The sequence below is a fragment of the Canis lupus genome, chromosome 3 (assembly GCF_003254725.2).
Source record: "Canis lupus dingo isolate Sandy chromosome 3, ASM325472v2, whole genome shotgun sequence".
Lineage (NCBI taxonomy): Eukaryota > Metazoa > Chordata > Mammalia > Carnivora > Canidae > Canis > Canis lupus.
In genome coordinates, this window is record NC_064245.1 from 75,799,932 (window position 1) to 75,823,267 (window position 23,336).

At 35.1% G+C, this 23,336-nt stretch overlaps 1 protein-coding gene across 6 annotated transcripts in view; it reads left to right on the forward strand.

Annotated features, from left to right (window-relative positions):
• Positions 1-23,336, forward strand: part of ARAP2 (ArfGAP with RhoGAP domain, ankyrin repeat and PH domain 2) — a 191,078-nt gene that overhangs the window by 15,946 nt on the left and 151,796 nt on the right. For all 6 annotated transcript variants that reach the window (XM_025436964.3, XM_035714086.2, XM_049108710.1 and 3 more), the window contains exons 3-6: positions 8,698-8,756; positions 9,846-9,922; positions 10,715-10,806; positions 12,944-13,297. In XM_025436964.3, coding sequence (XP_025292749.3) covers positions 8,698-8,756; positions 9,846-9,922; positions 10,715-10,806; positions 12,944-13,297 — 582 coding nt within the window. The remainder of the gene's footprint in view (positions 1-8,697; positions 8,757-9,845; positions 9,923-10,714; positions 10,807-12,943; positions 13,298-23,336) is intronic.

The following is a 23,336-nucleotide window of genomic DNA, read 5'->3' on the forward strand; positions in this document are numbered from 1 at the left end:
TGTATACTATTTCTCAGAATCTGTTTCCAACTTATAACTGCCTGAGACTCCTAGTGTTCTCCCATGTGATTGGGAGAAGTTCCCTTCCTTTATTTTTACCTGGCCGTTCCTTCCCATGCCTTCCTTTCACACCTGGTATTACATTCTTCTACAAGTGCAGTTCTCATATTGGAATTGCTGATTCTGTCTCCCCACTGGATCTCTTGTTCTTTGGCAGGGGCCACCATTCTAATGTTCGTATCTCCACTGCCTGACACTACATGTTGGCATGAATTAATAATTCAAGGTACATCTAGGGAGCACCTGCTTGGTACCAGTCACTGTGCTAAGTGCAGAGGAGGTAGGGAGGGATAAAGGCGCATGAGGAATAGTGTAGGAGACAGATGTAAAAACATGGTCACAGTACAGTGCGGTTCACTCGAACCTGAATTCTACAGAGGGGCCCACCAGCGTGTTGGACTGTTAGTACTTTGAAGTAACTGCTGAGTCTGAGAGCTGACTTAACAGCAGAGAGAGCTTTCATCCCTTTCTCAAAGTTACACCTAAAATAGTTGTGGTTTTCTCCAGGGTTGTGGTGGGATGTTTTTTTCACTGAAAGCTAACACTTGCCTCTCTACTGGGAGTCATGAGGTGGTTCAACTGTTAACTGCTGTGGTACAAAATGCGATTACAGATTTCCTGCACAGGCTCCAGCCTGGCAATTCTGCAAGATCCTCCTTCCCTGCTTGCATCGACTCTGCCCCTACTGCTGGTACTTTGCCTTTGGGCATCGTTTGTGGTCGTTATAGTGCAAGATCCTGGTTGTGTTTGCAGAAGAAAATGTGGAAGTTTAGTATTTGCCAAAGAAAATATGGCAATTTCTGGGATTGTTGATTTAAGAACCTCTCATTAGAACATAAACTCTTTGAGGGAAGAGGTCCTACCTTCTCTTTTTCTTGGCATCCCTAGTGCCAACAGCAATGTGTAGTCTTCCTTGGAAGTCAGTAGTGGTAACAGTGTCATTTATTAAACACGCTAGGTCTTAGTTTGGTTTTTAATTTACCATGGGTTATCTTAATCTCACAGTGGCCCTGTGATATAGATAACATTCATCCATTTTCTTATAAGGTAATTTTTCTAGCATTACATGTGTAGTAAACTGGGCTTTCATTCCGGTACATTAGACTCTAGAACCCACTCACTTTTTAAATCACTCATTTAGAAACTGTACTTAAAAAATGTTGATTAGATATATGAGAATTGAAGTATTAGTTACAAATGTAGAAGATGACCAATTTCGTATGACACTTTAGTTTTAAAATGTTTTGCTAATTTTAAACAAAAGAAAGCAACTGGGAACCGACTGCTATGAGTACACACATCAAAAGTCTATCTTGGCCAGAACAGAATCCTTTTGGGAGTCATAAGGATAACTTCAGATAGGAAACCTTTGGCTTAAGTTTTAAACAAGATGTGCTATTTTTCATACAGTTTTGAAAATCTTTTGATGTTTATTCAGTTGTAAGTAAGCTTTATTTCCTATGAAAGTCTTGTTATTCACATTGTTTGTGAGTTAGGAGTCTTTGAAAAATGAGAATTGAAATAACGTTAAAACTATTCTTAAGTAACTGAGTACTGGCTGCTTCATAGTCCTGCCAGATTACCCCTGGTAACCCTGCTTCTTTGATTATGGCAGTAAATGGTACCTATGTATCTATGGTGTTCACATCATAAAGTGAGAGTGTAAACTAAATTATTTTCAGACTTCACAGTGTTTTTCCTTGTGGTCCCGGCCTGAATTGCAGATAGTAATTTTGCAAGATTTTAAAATGTTATAATGGGACTTTAAAAATAGAACTGTGGATTATATAACCTGAGATTCTCTGTAATCAGACAACATCTAGATGATATTTTAGTATATTTCTCGATGTACCAAATAAAATTTCTTCGTGGCCAGTGCTTTTAACAATTTTTTTTTTTTTTTTTTTTTTTTTACTAGTTAAGCATTTTATGTATCTGTTAAAGGTATATATGTTTTCCTGGTGTGAGGCCCTTTGTTGAAATCCTCCCCCCTGCCTCTCCACTCTTTATTTAACTGACACAACTGACTCATGGTCAAATGGATTATCTTTGTCCTTGCTTTGAGTTTTTCCTGAATTCCTTGCCTGCTCCTTTTCCTGGAAAGACTGGGCTGGATGGGGCTATTGGACAGTGAATCTCAGGGTCTCTTTTTTGGCTTAAAGAGTCAGCTCTTCCCTTATCAGCTTCACCTGGACGTCTTGCAGAAACTGAGTTCCAGCATCTTGCCTTTTCCCTGGGTTTGACCTGTGACCCTGGAGGATTCTCATCAGTGCTCAAGGCAGGAAAGAGAAAGTATCTTTCAGCCACCTTACCCATCCTGCCAGTTTCAAGGTTTTCATCTTTTCACGCAACTATTTTATCCTTGAGACCAGTCTTAAAGCCCCTCTCTTTTAGGTATCATGCCTCTGAATATTTTTAGGAAAGGAAAATGAGCAGAGATGGAGGGAGAAGGATGATGGGCATCACTGCGTTGTGGTCAGAGAACATCTGTTATAGTTTAGGACTGTCATACCGTATTGATTGATGGCCCTTTAAAAGTTTGAAATCTAAACCTGAAGTCTCCAGGCTTCTTTGAACTTTTTATTAAAAATAGCAATCTTAGATATTTTTCCCTAGATAGACATGATGCAGACATTAGAGATGGTTTATACTATTTTAGACTTTAATGTTGAAATCTATGTGAGCAGAAAATGTACAGTAAAGTACTAAGCAGTTGTTGGGTGCATCCAATAAGAAAAATACAGAAACTCATCTGATCTTTCTTATGCTCAAGAAAAATTGCACATTTCATGTTACAATGAAAAAAATTTGTATTAGTAATTCAAAATTCTTTTAAAATGCACTCCTATAAATTCTATGAAAAAATAGGCTGATTAGTTCAATATTCGCAAAATTTTGATGTCATCTAAATAAATCAATTTACATAAGTAATAGTTTGATTTATTCTTAGAGGATGATGATATATGTCTGCTCCATACTTTTTATAAGTAAAAAGACATTAGGTTTATACTTTTTTATTTTTCATGATTAAAAACACCACTTTACTTTTTTAAAAAAAATATATACATATTTTTAGTTTTTGCTTAGATTCCAGTTAACATACGGTGTAATATTAGTTTCAGGTGTAGAATATGTGATTCAGCACTTCAGTACAACACCTGCTGCTTATCACAGCAGGTGCCCTTCCTGAATCCCCATCACCTATCCCCTCTGGTAACCATCAATTTGTTCTCTATAGTTAAGAGTGGCTTCTTGGATTAACTCCCTCTCCCCCACCCCTTTGCTCATTTGGTTTCTTAAATTCCACATATGAGTGAAATCATATTGTATTTGTCTTTTTCTGACTTATTTTGTTTAGTATTACACTCTCTAGCTCTATCCATGTCCTTGTAAATGGTCAGATTTCATTCTTTTTTTTGGTGGCTGAGTAATATCCTGTGGGGGCGGTGTGTGTGTGTGTGTATCTTTCTATATACATCACATCTTTTTTATCCATTCATCAGTTGTTGGGCATGGGCTGTTTCCGTATTTTGGCTGCTGTTGATAATGCTGCTATAAATATTGGGTGCATGTGTCCCTTTGAATCAGTATTTTAGTATCTTTGGGCTAAATACATAGAGTTGCTGGGTCATAGGATAGTTCTATTTTGTACTTAATGAACAGCTTCCATACTGTTTTCCAGTGGGGCTGCACCAGTTCGCATTCCCACCGACAGTGCAAGAGGGTTCCCCTTTCTCCACATTCTTGCCAATACTTTTCTTGTGTTGTCAATTTTAGCCATTCTAACTGGTGAGAGGTGATCTCTCATTGTGGTTTTGATTTATATTCTCTGCCTGATGATGAGTGATGTTGAGCATCTTTTCCTGTGTCTATTGGCTGTCTGGATGTCTTCTTTGGAAAAATGTCTGTTCATGACTTCTGCTCATGAAAAAATAAATTTTGAGCTACAATTTTTGCTAGTTAATTAAAAAAAGTGAGAATAATGATCTAGATTTTTGTGTTCTAATCCTTTTGTAATTAGATCCTAATTTAATCTAATCCTAAGGACATTTTTTGGAACTTCTTGGATTGAGACTTAATTATCTCTGCCTTGTAAATTTCATATTCCTGATCTGTGCTGTAGTTAATATACTCTAATGTTTTCTGAAAGCAGATTTGTGTGTTTTAGATATTATGTAACCTCAAGGCAGTTTGTTTATTTATTTATTTATTTATTTATTTATTTATTTATTTATTTAAAGATTTATTTATTCACAAGAGACACAGAGAGAAAGAGGCAGAGACACAGGCAGAGGGAGAAGCAGGCTCCATGCAGGGAGCCTAACGTGGGACTCGATCCTGGGACTCCAGGATCATGCCCTGGACTGAAGGTGGCGCTAAACTGCTGAGCCACCAGGGCTGCCCTCAAGGCAGTTTTCAACTGCTGCCTGATGATTGTGGTTTTCTTTTGAATTCATTTCTGTAATGACCTGTAGTTAGTCCGTTGTAGTTAGTCTGTTTTGAATTGCAAGAATTGCATATTTTTAAAAAAACATTCTGTGAAACGATGGTCCATCTATAGTGTGTAGTTATTTTTTGGTGTGGCTGCCTTGTCTAAGTAACAGGTAAGTATAGATCATAAAGGGAGATCTTTAATTAACCTTCATAGCAGTGCTTTTCTTGGTAGTTTTAGTAATTAAAACATATGTGGAAAAATAACTTCTGTATGTATGCTTAATATTCACTCTAATCAGTTATTTTTTTGCAACTTGGTGTTTTACTTAATATTATTATTTTTTTACTTAATATTATTTTTGAGATTTGTCCACATTGATGCACATATTCTATGCAATAACTGCTGTATAGTCTTACTAGGTTGTTGATGTTTTCTCTATCACAAGTGAAAAGTGAATATTTTTAAGGACTTTAAGAAATAAATGTGCACAGAAGGTTTACTGGGAGGACCAACTGTTTTTTACTCTAATACGTATTATAATTGGTTTATTCTTGCTTGTTTATATTGTGAAGAGCACACTTTAAATGTTTTAAAAGCATTTTTTCATGAATCCTCATGATATTCCTAGGAAGCAGGTGCTGGTTTTTATTCCCCTTCAATAAATGAGGAGACTGTTAGGTAACTTGACCGAGGTCACAAAAACATAATTAACAAGAGAAGGTGATAGCTACTGCTTTTCTTTATGGGTTTTTCATTTTTGTAAATCAACCATGCTTTATATTTCAAATTTAAAAGTTTTTAGGATAAGTGGTGGGAAATCAATAGGCAGAAATGAGGAAAAAGTGTGAGCTTTGCCTCTTATTTGCTGTGGGACTTGGGCTAGGAGAGTCTCCTTTCTTTATTGGTGGGATTAGGACACCAAGTCTTACTGCACAGGTATCTTATGAGGATGAACGATGAGATGCAGATATATAAATTCCTTACATAATGCTTTGGGCATAATAGGTATTAGAATATAAAATAGCTTGTGGTGATTTATTCATAGATAAATGAGAATATAAATTACTGATTACTGATTTTCAAAACAACTTATTTTTCTGTATTGAGCTAACCTTTCATTAACAGTAGATCAAATGAAGTTGGTTGATAGATTTGGTAATTGCTTGCAGGTGGATATTTAGCATAAGAATTAATTAAAATCACAAACTTTTTTTTCACATTTTATATGGCTAATAGTGAAACCAGCAAAATGCTTTAAAATAGCACTAATGAAAAAAAACAAAAAATAAAACAAAAAAAAACCCATCACTAATGGTGTTTTATATTTTATACTTAAAAAGTAAAGTATATTTTTATACTTCAAAAATGTAAAGTATATACGTATATTTTTTGTACTTAAAAAATGTAAAGTATATTTTTATACTTAAAAATATAAAGTGTATTTTTTATACTTAAAAAATGTAAAGTGTATTTATATAGTAAAACCAGCAAAATATGCTTTAAAACACCACTAATGGTATTTTATATTTTATACTTAAAAAATATAAAGTATATACTTAAATTCTAATTCCTTTTCAAATATGTTTTCAGTGTATGTAAAATGTTAACTTCTCATTAATGTTATTCGATATTTTATGTATTAAAAATATAATTTTCTTTTTTGGTTTTGGTTTTTGTATTTAAGACACATTTATGTATTCAAAGTTTGCAAAGATTTTCTTGTGTGTATTTCCAGTTTTAGAGCTTTAGCATTGACATATAGGTCTAAACTCCAGTTCAAGTTAACTTTGTATATGGTATGAAGTAATGGTTGGTATCCGCTTCATTTTTGCATTGAGATAACCAGTTCCAGTCTTGAAAAGACTATTCTTTCCCCAATGAATTGCCTTCACATTTTGCTCAAAAACCAGTAGACCATAGACATGTGGGAGTTAGTGGTACTTTTATTCTGTAACATTAATTTATGTGATTATCCTTTCATCAGTAACACACTGATTTGACTGCAGTAGGTTTAGATTAAATATTGAAATTGTATAAATCTTCCAATTTATTCTTCTGAATATTTTTACCATTCCAGGTTATTTATATGTGGATATAAATTTTAGAGTTACCTTGTCAATTTCTACATAAAAGCTCGCTCGAATTTTGTTCGAGGTTATGTTGACTGTGTATATCAATATGTGGAGACTTGACATGTTATCGATAATTGAGTCTTCCAATCCATTAGCACGATATATCTATTTATTTTGGTTTTTAATTATTCAATGTTACATGGTTTTCAGTGTGCTGATCATGTTTTGATAAACTTACTCCTTAGTATTTCGTGTTATGGATATTATTATAAAAGTTGTATTTCAAACTATTTTCCCAGTTGCTCATCGTGAGTATTTGGAAATACTATTGAATTTATTAACACTTTCCTCTTATTGTGGGACCTTGCTAAACTTACTAATTTGGGAGTCTTTTTGGTAACTTCTTAGGATTTTCTACTTAATAGATACCTTCTGCTTATAAAAGATCTTCCTTTCCAGTGTACATGCCTTTTCCTTCATTCACTTACATTGCACTGGCTGAGACCCTCTGAAATAATGTGAATGTAAGTAGTAAGAGCAGACCTCCTTATCTTTCTTAATCTTAAGAAAAACCATTCAGCCTTTAATATGAATTATGTTGTAGGTTTTTCATAAATGCCCTTTATTAGGTTGAGGAGGTTTTTTTCCATTCCTTGCTTACTGAGAGTCTATTATAAATGGATGTTGAATTTTGTTCATTGGTTTTTCTGAGTCTGTTGTCATTGAAAATGTGATTTCTTTCCTCTTTCATTTTCTTAATTTGGTGAATTACATTGAATTTTTTCATGTTAAACCAACTTTGCTCTTTTGGGCTAAAGCTCATCTGATTATAAAATATTATTCTTTTTTATAGGTTGTTAGATTTAATTGCTAATATTTTGTTAACGAGTTTTGCATCTGAGTTCGTGAGGGATATTTCTCTAACAGTTGTCTGTAGTTTTGTTTTTGACTGGCTTTGTGTCTGTAGTACTGACCTTATGGAATGAATTGGGAAATAGTTCCTCCTTCCCTATTTTCTGAAAAAGTTCACTAGAATTGGTATTATTTCTTTTTGAAATGTTTGATGGAATTAACCAGTGAAGTGTCTCGGCCTAGAGTTTTTTGTAGGTAGGTGACTAATTACTAAATTCAGTTTCTCTGACAGAGGGATATTAAGATTTTTGTATTTATTCTTTATATAGTTGATAATTTATATCTCAGAGGATTTTTCAGTTTCATCTAAATTGTTGAATTTATTGACATAAAGTTTTTTCTTAATACTCTGTAATTATCTCTTTAATGTTTGTAGGATTTGTAGTGATGTCCTGTTTTTCATTCCTGTTACTGGTAGTTCTCTTCTGTCTTGCTTTTATTTTCCTTCCCTGAGTTTTATTAGTTTTATCAATCTTTTTGAAAAACCAGCTTTAGTTAAAATGACTTTAAAATTTTGTCTGTGTTTTATTTCATTGGTTTCTCTTCTTTATATCCTTGCTTGTAGTTATTTGGGCAGATATATATTTAAGAGACATTAAGGACCCTGTCTTGATCCTTACGTTTAGATGGAAAAATAGAACTCTTTCGTATAGTAGTGGGTATTCATTATAGCTGTTTCCACAGTGTTTTCCTCTGTCATTGCTATAATGTTATATTCTAATTAATTACCTAAAATCTTTCTCTCCCAAGGCAGCAAATTTTTTGAGAAAAGGTCTTGTGTACTTTCATACTGTGCCCATGGAGTCAACATATTTTTGACTCAGTATTGTAAAGCTAATGATGAAAAGACTACATAAATATTGAAATCTAGTTAGAAAATTAGTTTCTCACAAGGGGTATGGCTAGAAGTTTTGAAATTCCAATGAACATACTAGCATTGGGCAACTTCATTCGTTTACTTTTTGTGAATTATAAATGTGTGAGGCAAATACTTGTAATACCCAGTGAAGTCTTTTCAAGGCTATTTAGAAAAAAACAGTTATGGAATTCAGCCATTCTATTTAATTAAAATCAGTTAAAATCTGTTTATTTTTGAATAGTATTTTTTTTCTACTTAGAAGAATGTTTGTCTCTATAATTCATCCTTTACTCGAAATAGTAACTTAAGTATTTTTGCTTATCTATTTTAATTTATCTGTTTTCCACCTTTGCTTTAAGCTATTACCGTGAGAGAAGAAATGTTGCTACCTCAACTGGAAAGTCTGTGACACAGGAAAGTGAGTCTTTGCATTTAAAGTCTTTGTAAATTAGCACTCATTTGACAATCCTAAATATGTGAAAATTGTGATTAAAAAAAAAAGCCCACCTGTGGAATAGAGAATAATGAGAATAACTCTCTACTAGGGTTCATAATACCTTAGATACTTTTAAAGATGAGTGAATAAAAGATAGTAATATATACTTAGACTCCTAAACATCTGGATATACTACTGTAAAAAGATTTTTTTTTGCACAAGGCTTCATTTATCATTAGCCACAGTTGAAGGCATTTAGCTAAATTAAGTGGTTTCTGACAGTCTGAGCTACAGGACATAGATTTATGGAAAGTGATTTTACCATGGTAACTGGAAAGGGCTGACATTACTTAGGTAAATTGATCATTGACAGAGGCTCTTCTTTTTGAAAATTCTGCTTCTATAAGTTCAGGAACATTCTTCTTAACAATAAGATGGCAAACACTTGGTTACTGACCCTTTAAAATTTTCTTGTTGTAACAAACTGCAAGTGTTAAATTCTTTCTTATAAATCTGTATAATTCGTAGACAGTAGATATTCTCTTGAAATAACTTTTTTACAGGTGTGTTATTGGCTGTGATGTTAGATTATATTAAGTGGATTCTGGTATTTTGAATATAATACCTCGCTGTTATGTTGGTGAACTTTTAATAATTGGCAGATAGTAGACCAATACTCATTTTTTTGCCACTAATACTGTGGTCTTATTTAAGAATTAGCATTATAAATGGCATCATTACTGTTTGCATCATATGTGGAAAACGTGCATAGTTACATTAATGTGGGTTTTAGAGGTTAACAAGGACATATATGACACATCACACTTTAAGAAATAATGAGTAATATATTTTGGTTGTGAAGTGAGAGGTATACACAGTGAGTGCTACATCAAGAAGACCATGGGAAGAGTTGATTTGGGGGTGAAAATTAAAAGCATAATTTTGGACTCTCAGAGAAGAAAGATTATATAAGTTGTGATATGGCTATAAAATAATTAAACAATTACCTTTAAAAATAATATTCCACATTATTCACGTCTTTTCATTCTCATTCTATCATTTCTCCAAAAGATTCAAATGAGGAAAATTCATCTTCCATTTTTCCTTATGGAGAGACCTTTCTCTTCCAGAGACTAGAAAATTCCAAGGTTAGTTCCATACATTTTCATTTTTTCCATATCCAAGTGTTTGCACCTCTGTTTATATTTGCCTCTTCATTTTCCTTTAAAATGTTTGAAAAATGAGTTACTTTTTTTTTTTTTTTTTTTAAGAATGAGTTACTTTGAAGGGAGACATTTCTAGTCAGTAAAATTCTGTTCAGTAAAATCATGGTGAATGTGTTTCTTTATACTTCATAAAACATGTTCAATTTCAGGAATACAGATGGCTGGATTTTCGGAATTTTCCATTTTTCAGAATTTTCCAAAAGATAAGTTAGTTTAAAGACAAACTCCCAGAGAAAGCAAAAGCAAACAAACAAAAATCCCCTTGATTTTGCTTTTGCCTTATACCCAAATATCTACTTCTATTTACATATCTTAATTATTTTGTTTATTAGCCTCTGAAGTGCTTGTGCTCTTTTTTGTATTTTATATCCTGATTGCAATAGAAGAGGAGTTGGAAGACAAAAAGTGGCAAAGTAAAAGTAAATAAATTTTGTTCTTGGTTGGCATCTTCTGTTTTTCTTGATTGAAATGATAAATTATTAATGATTTAAATATAATATTGGAAAAGGCATCAAAAGACCTTTTTTAAATATAGTCTCACTAGTTAAGTTACTTTTACCAAAATTGATCTAAGCAGTTAGACATTTTTGTAATAAAACTAAACTTAGATATTGTGGGTGTTTGTAGAATATTGCTATTCTAAAAATAGTGTGTGTATATATGTATATTTTTTATTTTTATTTTTTAATTTTTGTATATGTATATTTTTAATAGAAGAGGTCTATAAGGAATGAATTTTGGACCGATGAAGAAACACTCAAAGGGGATACAATTAATGAAAGAAACTCTTTTCTCATCAAATCAAGGTACGAGTCATGGCTGATGATGATAATTCTTTTGAATAAATGTTATACAGTGTTGATTCTTGCTCATACTATATATCTAAGAAAATAGTTGACATTGGTAAGTTCAAATCTTTCTAGATGTTTCAGTATTGGCATTAATTCAATTAATGCCAATTCAATTAATTCAGTATTCATATTAATTCAATTAATAATTGAATTTAGAATCTGTAAATTGAGTGCATAGTGATATTCTGCAGCAGTTTGTTTTCTTGGTTGAAACCAGTTTTCCTGTTCCAAAATTGCAGATACGTGGTCCCCATAACTGCACGTTAAAGATGAGAAGTTATGTTAATATGAAGGATGAAAGGGGCAGTACAAAAAATATGACTGAGGTGCAGAATTTTTATAAATGTAATATACTCTTTTTACTGGAAGTTCAACATTGGCAAGTGGCTTGGCAATTATCCAGTTATTTGGATCACACATGATATTAAACAGAGTTTGTGAGGCACCAGCTTAAATTTTAGTTTTCTCAGCTTTATTAGGTCTTGGTGTACTACAATATTACATAATGTTCATTTTAGTTTTGATTTTTATCCTTTCCTTTCCAAGGCTGACATTGTTGTGAGTTTTTTTTTTTGTTTTGTTTTTTTTGTTTTTGTTTCTGTTTTTTAAGAGGTGGGGGAAGAGAGGGAGGGAGAGAATCTTAAGCAAGCATCACATCCAGCACAGAGCCTGAGGTGAGGTACAGTTCCACGACCCTGAGATCATGACCCGAGCTGGAATTGAGAGTTGAACGCTTAACTGACTGATCCACCCTGGCCCCCCAGTTGTGGGTTTTCTTGAATTGAAACTAAATAATTTGAGGACCTTCAGTTAGCATTTGATATGAATGTATTATAATGCAAAATGTGGAAGGGGCCAGGTTAAATCATTCTTTTAATGAAGTAACAGTTTTTAGAATGCTGTATCTGTATAGCATAGGATGTAATTTGACCCCTGTCTGTATCTATTTCATTGATTAGCAAAAACTTCTTTGTGATGAGTTTTATTATACCTAAATGAGTGAATCTGTTTTGTCATTTCTTCAGTCCATAGCAATATGCTTAGCTATTATGAAATGTGTTCCAGTGAATATTACAGGTTATACTGCTTTTACCTTTTATTTTATTTTTTTTTATTTTTTTTATTTTTTAAATTTTTATTTATTTATGATAGTCACAGAGAGAGAGAGAGAGAGGCAGAGACAGGCAGAGGGAGAAGCAGGCTCCATGCACCTGGAGCCCGATGTGGGATTCGATCCCAGGTCTCCAGGATCGTGCCCTGGGCCAAAGGCAGGCGCTAAACCGCTGCGCCACCCAGGGATCCCTGCTTTTACCTTTTAATTGCACCTTGACTCTTCTTCATTTTCTGGGCAACACTGTGGTGCAGTTTTTCCTCATTCATGTTGTAAAATAGTACAAAAGCTTTTACCAGTTGGATATACTCACTGTTTTTTTAATTTTATTTTATTATTTATTTATTTATTAAATTTTTTTTACATTATGATAGAACATAGAATTCTTGGAATTGAATAGTAGAGAGCCAGAGAGGGGCAACAGGTTTGGAAGTAGTATCTCCAAATAGATGAGGTAGTGGTTCATGATGTGGCCCAGGGACTAGCTGTTGGGCTGGCTACATAATGGTGTTGGTGAAGATAGGAAATCGTGATGCAGAGAATATGGTCAAGCTCCACCCTTACTACTGATCTGCATCCAACCCCCCAGAAAAATGATCGTTTAATGATCAGATTAATGACCTATAAGAAAAATGATACTTCTAGCAGTGTTCAAATATGTCTTAGTATAATTCGAGATTTCTATTTAATATTTATGAAGGAATTTAAAAAATTATCAGATGGGTGAATTGAATTCCTAAGAGTTTTCTGACCTTAAATTTCTGTGATTTCAGGGCACCTGGGTAGCTCAGTCAGTTAAACATCGGTTTCTTGATTTCTGCCCAGGTCATGATCTCAGGGTTTCATGATCTTAGGGTTCTCTCTCAGAACAAACAAATCTTAAAAAAAAAAAAATTGTGATTTGTATAAATTTGCAATGTAACCAATGGTTTAAATGACATATGACACTCTGAAATGTTAACACCATTTATTTCCATTTAGCATATATGATAACAAGAAGGAGAATATAAGTGAAGACAAAGTGGAAGATATTTGGATACCTCGAGAAGACAAAAATAATTTTCCAAGAGACTCTGCTTCAGAATCAGAATATTCAACAGTAGAAGAATGCTTTCAGAGTTTAAGAAGAAAAAACTCAAAGGCATCTAAAGCTAGGACTCAGAAAGCATTGACTGTGGACCCTGTCAATAGGCACAGTTATCCATTAAGCTCAACAAGTGGAAATGCTGAGTCCACAGTCGTTTCTTCAAATGCAATATCTCCCTATGCCTGTTTTTATGGATTCTCTGCAAGGAAAGTTAAATCGGGATGGCTAGACAAGCTCTCTCCTCAAGGGTATGTAGTTACTCTTTTTTTTTTTTTTCCTCTAAGTAGCATATTTGTAACTGTTCAAGTTTATGCATTTCTAAACTTGCTAGGTTGCTGCTACTTCTCACCCCTCCCCCACCACCATGCACACAGTGTTTAGGGACTTTCAGTGCACTTTTGCAAATGTTGCTCTTTAGACATAAGGAGGAACATGTGCAGTGTACTATGTGGAATGATGGGATAAGGTTCTGAACAGCAAATTGAAATGGAAAGTTGCAATTTCACATCTAGATTTTTAATGTTAGTTTCTGACATTACACTAAAATGCACTGTGTCCCAATTTGTGGCAAAGAAAAACAACACAGATTGAGTTGGTATTACTACGCCCACGCTGTTTGGCTTTTGCTCATATTATAACAGTGTTCTGTTTGGGAATACAAGTCTTAATTGTAGTTAGGGAAAGTACATCATTGTTAGATTTTGGGCTTCCCTGTTACTGATATATTGTTTTGATTTTCGTATTTTGCATAGAAGTCAGAGTCCCTTGAATATTTTACTTTTGAAACATCTATCATTTCAGATGTTTATAAAGAAACTTCTGTCCCTTAGGGGTTTTACTGTACTGAGAAATATTTGGGAAGGGATTATATTTAATTAGAATTGTTTTCTGGTGTCCTAATATTTGAATGTCATTTTGAAATACTTGAAATATTCCTCATGAATTATTAAGTTATTTTGGGATTAAAGCTCTTGAGTTTAGGTAATTGACGTGGTGAGTCCCTACAATGTGCTGGTTTTCTTTACTCTTCTCCCAAAAATGTGCATCATTTCTGGAAAGCCTTGGTTGGACCTAAAATAAATTTTATTAGGAGAATATTACCAGAAGAAGCATTAATTGACTAGTGGGAAACAGATATTATATTTCTAAAGAAAGTGAAAAAGCCTCATACTTTTATGGTTTGTAATTATATGGTTAATACTTTATACCATTGCATTCTTTTAACAAATTAGATATTGAATAAACTGAAACAGAGTATTTCTTAGTTATCCTGTCTTTTTTCTGGTTACATTATGATGACAGAGTAGTCAACTATGACTACTTTTCAGTCAGTCATCAGTATTATTGGTAACTACATAGTCTAGTAGCAAAGGTATGAATAAGCACTCAAAAGTAGAAGCAGGTGGCATAAACAGCTATTTTGAATATTCTCAAATCTTTCACTTATGTAAAATTGAAGTGTTTAGGGAGATCCTAGTGCTTTCTCCACTTACCACTGGAAGATTCAGCAGACTCTGGCTATAGAGCCCCCAGCAGCTGTGATTTCCTGCATGATCTCTGGTGGTACCTCACTCTCTGCAGGGTTATGTTTATGCTCCTGGCACAGTGAAAAAACTTCACCATCATTGGCTACCTCCGGGACATTTAGAACATTTTTCCTCTCTCTTTATCAGAACTCAGATTTTCCATCCTTTCGATTCTGAATCTGCCTAGGGTTAGATGCTATAAGTTGTCTAGATTTATGTTTTTCCATTTTAGGGGAAATAATTGAGTTTTCTGGCTTAACAGTTTTCCCCCTGGATACTGGGATGAATGAAGACTGTGAAATTAAAGGAACTTGTTATATCACCAAGAGATTAAACTCTTCTCCATGATTTTATTGCTATGATTTGAAAAGAAGTATTTGTTACTGGCCAAGAAGCATGTATTGTTTATTAGATCAGAAGTGAAGTAGAATCTTAATTTCTCCCTTTCCTAATTGGACTCTGTATGCTATTGTAAGGATGTTTAAGATGCTCATTAATTAGACAAAATGATGCTTGCCTACTCCTTAAGTAGAGGTTACTGAGCTTTATTTAACTCATGGTCACATGTCTGTTTGGTGCAGGTAGCACTCCAGTAGATGGCATTCTGAATTCCAGAGAGAAGGTATCAGCAAACTTTTTCTCTTTTTTTTTAAATATATTTTTTTAAGATTTTATTTATTTATTCATGAGAGACACACAGAGAGAGAGAGAGAGGCAGAGACACAGGCAGAGGGAGAAGCAGGCTCCCTGCAGGGAGCCTAACGTGGGACTCGATCCCAGGTCTCCAGGATCATGCCCTGGGCCAAAGGCGGCTCTAAACCACTGAGCCACCCGGGCTGCCCAGCAAACTTTTTCTGTAAAGGATCAGATAAAAAATATTGTAATCTGTATACAGCCTCTCTGAGATATCTATGGGAAATGAGCAACTCGGCAGCTATAGCATGAAAGCAGCCACAGAGAATATGTAAACCTATGAATGAGGCTGTGTTTTAGTAAGGCTTTATTTATAAACACATAATGGGCGAGATTTGGCCCATGGGCCAGTTAGGCATAAAACAGATTAGAGAGTTGGCCAGAACCTTATACCAGCTTCTTCTATCACCCCTGGACCCCAAGTAGAAAATTATAACAGGATACATTACAAAATAGGGAAACTACTTTCTATTATTCTAATAAACATAGAAGTCGTAAGAAGCAGGAGCCCTCTTTGAGGACCTTTGCACTTGTTCTTTATGCCTGGAATGCTCTCACCCATGGAGCAACATGGCTTGTACCCTCTCTCCCTCTCTTCTTGCTGTAATGTCTCCTTTGCATTGAGGTCCTGAACACTAAAGTTAAAATTGTCACTACCCCTCTCCTCACTACTCTGCAACTCCCTTAATTACTTTGTCTTTCTCTGTGAGTCTCATGTGACAGATGATTTATTTTATGAACACTCCATGGGGATAGTCATCTGTGTTGGTTTTTGTTTGCTCTGATATCCTCAACAGCTAGAATGTAGCCTGGCGTGTGGCAGATGCTCTTAGTATTTGTTGTTGAGTGAGATCAGTGAAAAAAAAAAAACAAGCATTAGATGTATTTTTTCTTTAAATTTTTAAAAAATAGACAGCTTTTTTATATGTAAGGATTTTATAATAAAAACAGCTCTAAACACTATATTGGTTGAAAATCTGGAGGTGCTTTGAGAGTACTATGTACATTAACACTGCAATGGACTATCAGTGTTATTTTTATGGTTCTGTTTCCCTCTTAAAAACATGTTTATCAAAACACAGTTTAAAAACAAAGAACCACACTCAGTTATCCTTCTCTAAATAGTGTTTAAAACTGTCTTCAGTCATGAGGGCCATTAAACAAAATAATTAAACTTATAATCTGAGTTTATTTCACATGAGATTATCTATTTGCTTTTGTAATGGAAATGCCAGTCCTGAATCAGTGCGTGGTATTTGAAAACTGCCTAAGATTTAGTAAGAGTGTAATTGTGTAACATCATGCGGCTGAAGAAATACTAAAGCATTTATAGTTGTGCTTAAAGTATGAACATTCACTTAGCTATTTGAATGATTTAATTATGACATCGCCTGATTCTATCAATTTCAAATATTGTATGGAAGGAACTTAATAAAATGTAGACCCTGGGTCTGTTATTAGTGTTTCAAACAGGTCAAGCAGATGAAAAACTTTAGTAAATGATACCTGTTTTAAAAAAGAACTCACTGGGTTTTGAGGATAAAAAGGCAAGTCTTTCTCCCTCCACTTTCCTGTCTGTAACTAATAAGCCGAAGCTCTTCACTCAATCTGAGTGAGTGCAAATATGGAAGACTGGATAGAATTTATTTCAGCAATTCCCAACTATGTAACTCAGAAGAAGAATCCTAGAAGTTGGTATAAAGAAAGGCAGATGTGGTGAATGTGCTGTACCCCTTCTGGGAGATGCACATAGTGATATATCCAAGCATAATGCAACAAAAGAACCTTTTTGACATTAAAAAAAATATTATATTTATTTATTGAGAGCAAGAGCCCTTGAGCAGGAACAGGATGAGGGGCAACGGGAGGAGGAGAAGCAGACTTCCTGTTGAGCAGGGAGCCTGATGTAAAGCTTGATCCCAGGATCCTGAGATCATGACCTGAACCTAAGGCAGACACCCAACTGATTGAGCCAGCCAGTACCCCCCCTCCTTTTTGACATTTTTAACTTGCTGTTTTGTGAAGATGTTTGTGTGTTCAGTATAACGCACCAGCATTTTTATAAAAATTGCCATGTATCTTGAGGCATTCACATTTTACTTGAGAATATGTTTTGTGACTTTATTTCTTACTCACCTGAATACCTCTTTAACAAATTAACCTTTTCACCGTGGAGAGGCCTTGTGTGATAATCTGAACCTAGAACGGCAGAAGCTGAACATGTGAAGCTCCCTCAGCAATTCAAATATGTAATATGCTTAAGAATTAGTGGAGGGACACAGAGATATGCAAGATGTGTGTGTTCCTTGTCTTTTTCGTGTCTTCCATTTAGGACAGAGAAAAGGAAGCCAATTAAAATAAAACTGAAAAGTCCTCAAGGGTAGAGTACAGAATTGCGAAGTTACAGAGGGGTTGAGAAAACATTCCTTCAAAGACCTTCTAGGCAGGGGAAGTAGCAGTTTAGTTGGCCTTTGGAAAACAGATAAGATTTTAACCAGCATTTTTAGAAGAAATACTTTTCTGGCTGGTGGGAGTGAAAAGGCACTGACGTGATAGCTGGAGTTACTGAAGTCCATCAGATGGATAACAGGAGTTGGCTGGGTTATTTTATTGGAGACTCAAGGTTGGGTTCTAGAACCAGGAGGGAGAAACTGCCAGTGAGTTGCCTGTTCAGGTTGAACAGAGACCTAAGGAGAATGAAAAGGCCAATGGTCAAATACCAAGAAAAGATCAAATCCCAGATAGGAGTTAGGAGTCAGATCACCCAGAAGCCAGTAGTCCATGAGCCGGTGGGAGAGCAGAGCTTTCCCTGTTGACAATCACCTTTGTCAGTGATTGATTTCCCAGCTTATACACAACATCTCCAAGGTTGCTTGTGTGTGGAGCGATTCCTCACCCTGGTACACAATTGTGGGAGAGCCTCGAGTTTCCTGGGACTGCTGGCCTCTGGTTGGCCCTTCAGCGAAAAGCAAATGCAGTGCAAAGTTGACACGTCTCTATCTGACCGGTTTCTTAGGGACCAATCACCGCGTTGAACTTCAAGCTGAATCTTAAATCTTTGATAAAAAGTATCTAGTTGGCCATTTCTCAAATCACACATCCTTGGTAAAGACTGTGCTGAGCAAATAAAAAGCTTCAGTATTTTATTTGTAGTTTGAGGGAACAGTTTCTGAGTTCTAGTGTTTAGCAAATAACATGACTAATTTCTTTCAGTCTGTTTAGTGGCAGAGAAATGAATGGGAGGGTGTTGGAATCAGCCTGAAATTAGAGTTGTAAGCCATCTGTTGGTTGTTTGCTGTGACTCAGGTTTCCCAGAACCTTCGTTTCCCACATAAAAGTATAGGGTCAGGACTTCCTCTGTGGGATCAGCTGGAAAAGTAGGTAACATTGGGCCTGACACTGAATTGGGGCGCAACAAACCGCAGTTTCCTTTCTCTTCAGAAGAGCATCACTTTATTTTGGGTGACCTCTGATAATGTTGAGTTCTAGTCAGTGCTTACCTTGGAAAATACAAAGTAAAGAAAGCATTTGTTCACATTAAACTTTTAAAGTTAAGTTTTTGGTGATTGTAAAAGCAGGTGGTTTAAAGTATCATAAAGTTCTATGTGGTTTGTTTACAAAAAAAACAAAACACGTAGCAACATTCCTCCCCTTCCACTTCCTGTTAGTAGTTTCTTTGTTTTTTATTTTGTATATATTAATAATATTTTTCAAAATTTGTTTTCTATAGTTTTTTTTTTTTAAGTAGGCTCCATGCATTTGTGGTGGGGCTTGAACTCATGACCCTAAAAGAGACTCATGCTCTACAGACTGAGCCAGCTAGGCACCCCATCATGACTATATTATTCCCCTCACTTTTCAGTGTTAGGGATCATCTGTTGAGCTACTACCATGGAATATAATGTTTATTCATTTTTATTACTGTCTCTCACCCCTCCTTCTGGTATAGACACAGTTCCTGTCTATCATCCTTTTCATATAGTTGCATAAAATATTTAGGTTCTATCTGTATTTAGTTTTATACCCTCATGACTGTGTGCATGCTGTTCATATGTGAGCTTTGTAACATAGGATTAATATTTATTTCATTTGTGCTTATCTTTAGTTTTTCTTGATATTTATAATTCTTGACTTTTTTGCTTTTTGTGTGTGTATATGTGTGTGTGTGTACTTATTATCCATTCACCCCAAATTCTTCCTAAGGGCTGTAAATCTCTGAAGTACCCAAAATACATATCAATTTCATCATCCCACAGCCTCCTAAGGAAACTTTAATTTGGGCTGGTTGTTCTCCAGGCCTGCTGCATAGTGATCCAGTTAGCATTCTGTGATCCCTTTCATTATTGTCTTGGGAATTCTCTGTGCTGTGTATTTTTGCTTTTCCTCAATCTCATGTCATTGTCTGCCCACCAACATACCTACCCATGTTGCTTAGAGCTTCCTCAGAAATGGTGGATAGGAGGGACAGTTTTTGAACTTTTTAATATTTGAAAGTGTTAGTTTTTTCCTAAGCATGCTTACTGATAATTTATCATGGTTCAGACATCTTGATGGGAAAGAATACTTTCTTCAGATCACCAATCCGTATCTTCTAGGTCTCTGGTATTATAGAGCTGATATTGAGAGATCTGATTCTTGATCCTCTATATGTAGCCTGTTTTTTGTTCTGGGAGATTTTTTTCTTTTATTTCTTTGTTTTTCTTGGTAGTTTGGTGTTGTACCTCCCACACTGAAATGTTGATAAAAGTATAGCTGTCCTATTTTTTGTTTCTGGAAAGTTGCTTCAATTGTATTTTCTTTTTGTTTTGTTTTTGTTATCCTATATTTAATATAGAAAGCACCTTCTTTCCACTTTTGTTTTTTGTTATCCTATATTTAATATAGAAAGCACCTTCTTTTGATTCTTTATTTTATATAGCTTACTATTGTTGTTTCATGGACACAATATTTTCTATTATCTCTGAAGATCTTAATGTATTTTTTTGAGGCTTTCTTTCCCTGTAGAATGTGTTTCTTTCAATTTTATTTCTTTTCTTTTGGGGGGGGAAGGGTTCATTTCCCATTTTTTACCTTAGGGGTCTTTTCCTCAGATGGTTTATTAATCTTGAGTTTTTTTTTTAAGATTTTATTTATTTATTCATGAGATATACACAGAGAGAGGTAGAGGGAGAAGCATGTTCTCCACAGGGAGTCTGATGTGGGACTCAATCCCAGGACCCCAGGATCACGACCTGAGCCAAAGGCAGATGCTCAACCACTGAGCCACCCAGGCGCCCCTTGAGCTGTTTATTTTAAAGTGAGATCCTACAAAGCTGATTGGAACAGGTTCTGATGAGTCCTGTTACTTATTTCTTGTAAGATCATCTTGCTGGACTTCTCTTAATATGTTTCCTTGGTGAGTCCACATGCCAGTATCTTTTATATGAATTTTTTTTTTTTTTGAGGATGATAACAATGGTAAAACAGCTTTTTGGGAGCTTAGTGGGGAAAATGGACTTTGAGTATAAATATTTATGACACAAATTTTTTATTCTTCTGTTTTGAATATTCCCTGTTGCCTGCAGTTATGTCTGAGTGTTCCAGTCCAGAGACTGTTTGGTTTTCTGCAGTGGATGAAGCTCTGCTATTGAGCAAGAAAAGGGGCTTTTTCCCAGCAGTGTGAAGGGAGGGAGGATTCTGGGATGGAGCAATGAGGGGCACAAGTTTATCTCTTAGGTTGCCTTTCAACAAATCTTCCTATTTTTGTCATCCCCTCTCCTTCTTAGTCCCTTCCAGAGTTACTTGATGACTTCCATCTCCCGAGGCTTTCTGAGATTTTGTGGGTAAATTGGTTTCCTCTCAATCTGATCTGTTGCAGGCTTAGCAATCAGCTTTTGGGAACTTCCTAAGTCAGGCTCCTGTCCTTCCTTCTACTTTCTTGGTTTCTAAATATTGTTCTTGCTGTCTACTTCTCTGGTCATTGTTGGTTTGTAGGTATTTATTTTTGTTTTTTTAATCATTTGAACCTTTGGGAAGAGTAGAGGTAAATGCAAACTTTCTGCTAATCATCTTAACTAAAGCTGGTTTCCTGTTTGTGTGTGTGTTTGTAGAATAGGACTGCATAAAATAGTGTGCCATTCGACATAGCTTTTCATATACCATGTCATGTACCCTTTTTATGAATATTATGAAAATTGGTAGTAATGTATTAAAGTGAATGCTTTGTTATTGACTTCTGGAAGGTTTTTTGGCACCTGGAATTTTACGTTAAAATAATATTTGTTTTTTCTCATTGAAATAATTAGGTATAGCAGAGATAGAAGCTGGGATTTCAGAGACGTTTGGTTTTTGTTTTTTGGCTCTAACTTATTTGGGTTCACCGAATCTTGGAAACTATCATTTTGGCTTGTTTAAAAGTAAGGACGTGCATTTTAGAATAGAAAAATGCTGGCATTTTACATTTGATCTTAGCCAAAAGGCCAAGAAGAGATAGTACTGGTATGTTATACAATGATAATTTTTTGTATCTGTACTTACAAAACACTTCATAACTACTACCGCATCATTTAAAAGCCTCATACTTAAAAGAGTAGGTAAAATAATTACTTAGCTTAATAAAAAAATGAGTAATTAGATAAAAATCTACACTTTTGGAAATTGTGGTAGTTCTAAAACATTGAAGCTAGTATAGTGAATAAGATGAAATATGCATGTAATTCTTCAGGATTATGTAAACAAAGCAGATGCAAATGAACACCATGTTAATATCTTTTTCAGTAGATACTGTTTACAATAATTGAGAAGTACGCTTGTGATGATTAATAATAGCCATAAATTTGGGGCACTCTGGATGGTTCTGCTGGTGAAGTGTCTGCCTTTGGATCTGGCTCTATCGGGATCTGGCTCTATGTGGTTGGGCTTCCTGCTCTTTGGGGAGACTGCTTCCCCCCACCACCCCCCTGCTTGTGCTCTTGCTCACTCTGTCAAATAAATAAAATCTTTTTTAAAAAGCCATAAATTAGACTTAGTGCCTTTGAGGTTCATTTGAGTTGTATCATTTTTAATGACAGTTTGGTAACCTCTGCCACCTTATATTAACATCATTGGTGACCATAGTTGTTTGATTGGGGGAATTTTTTAAAACTAAAATACTGAGTATTTTTAAAAAAACAAACAAAAAAACCCTCCCCAAACCCTGTTGACACTTAAGAATGAAATTAAAACAGGAGTACCGGGATCTCTGGGTGGCGCAGTGGTTTGGCGCCTGCCTTTGGCCCAGGGTGCGATCCTGGAGACCCAGGATCAAATCCCACATCGGGCTCCCGGTGCATGGAGCCTGCTTCTCCCTCTGCCTGTGTCTCTGCCTCTCTCTCTCTCTCTCTCTCTCTCTGTGTGACTATCATAAATTAAAAAAATAAAAATAAAAATAAAACAGGAGTACCTCTGTGTGAGTACTTCATAAATACAGATTTAATTGTTTGTATATACACTATTGTTAAAAAAAGTTTTTAAAATACAGTTTTGAGACAACAAATGCTGACATCAGGTGGTAAGGCTGTATTTATGATAGCAGTTGAAACTTTATACCAGCTGCCCTATATCAGAGCTCAAGGGAAGAATTTATAGAAGTTCGTTCGATAATGTGGCACAAGTCTTATAAATTATTCTAAAAAAGCTTCTTAAGGAAATGTTTCCCTTCAGAACCCTAAAAACAAAATGGGATAAGACCTAGGCTAATATGTTTCATGTCTACTCTACCTTTTTTCCTGAAGGAATTCTGACGCACTTGGCAAAATTGAACTCATATAAAATGGGTAGGGGTCAAATGTTATCGCTGCCTAAAGGGATGTCCAGGATGCCTTGCTATCGAACGTACTAGTCTGTTTGGCGTAGTGGTTCAGAGCAAAGACTGGGACCAGATTGCCGAGATCTGACTCCTGGATATGCTTTTTACTAGTTGTGTGACAAATTATGTAACCTGCCAGGGCTTAACCATAACCTTCATCTGTAAAATGGGAATAAAAATGTTACCTCATATGGTTGCTTGGAGGATTAAGTGAATTAATATTTGTATATGGCTTGCAACAGT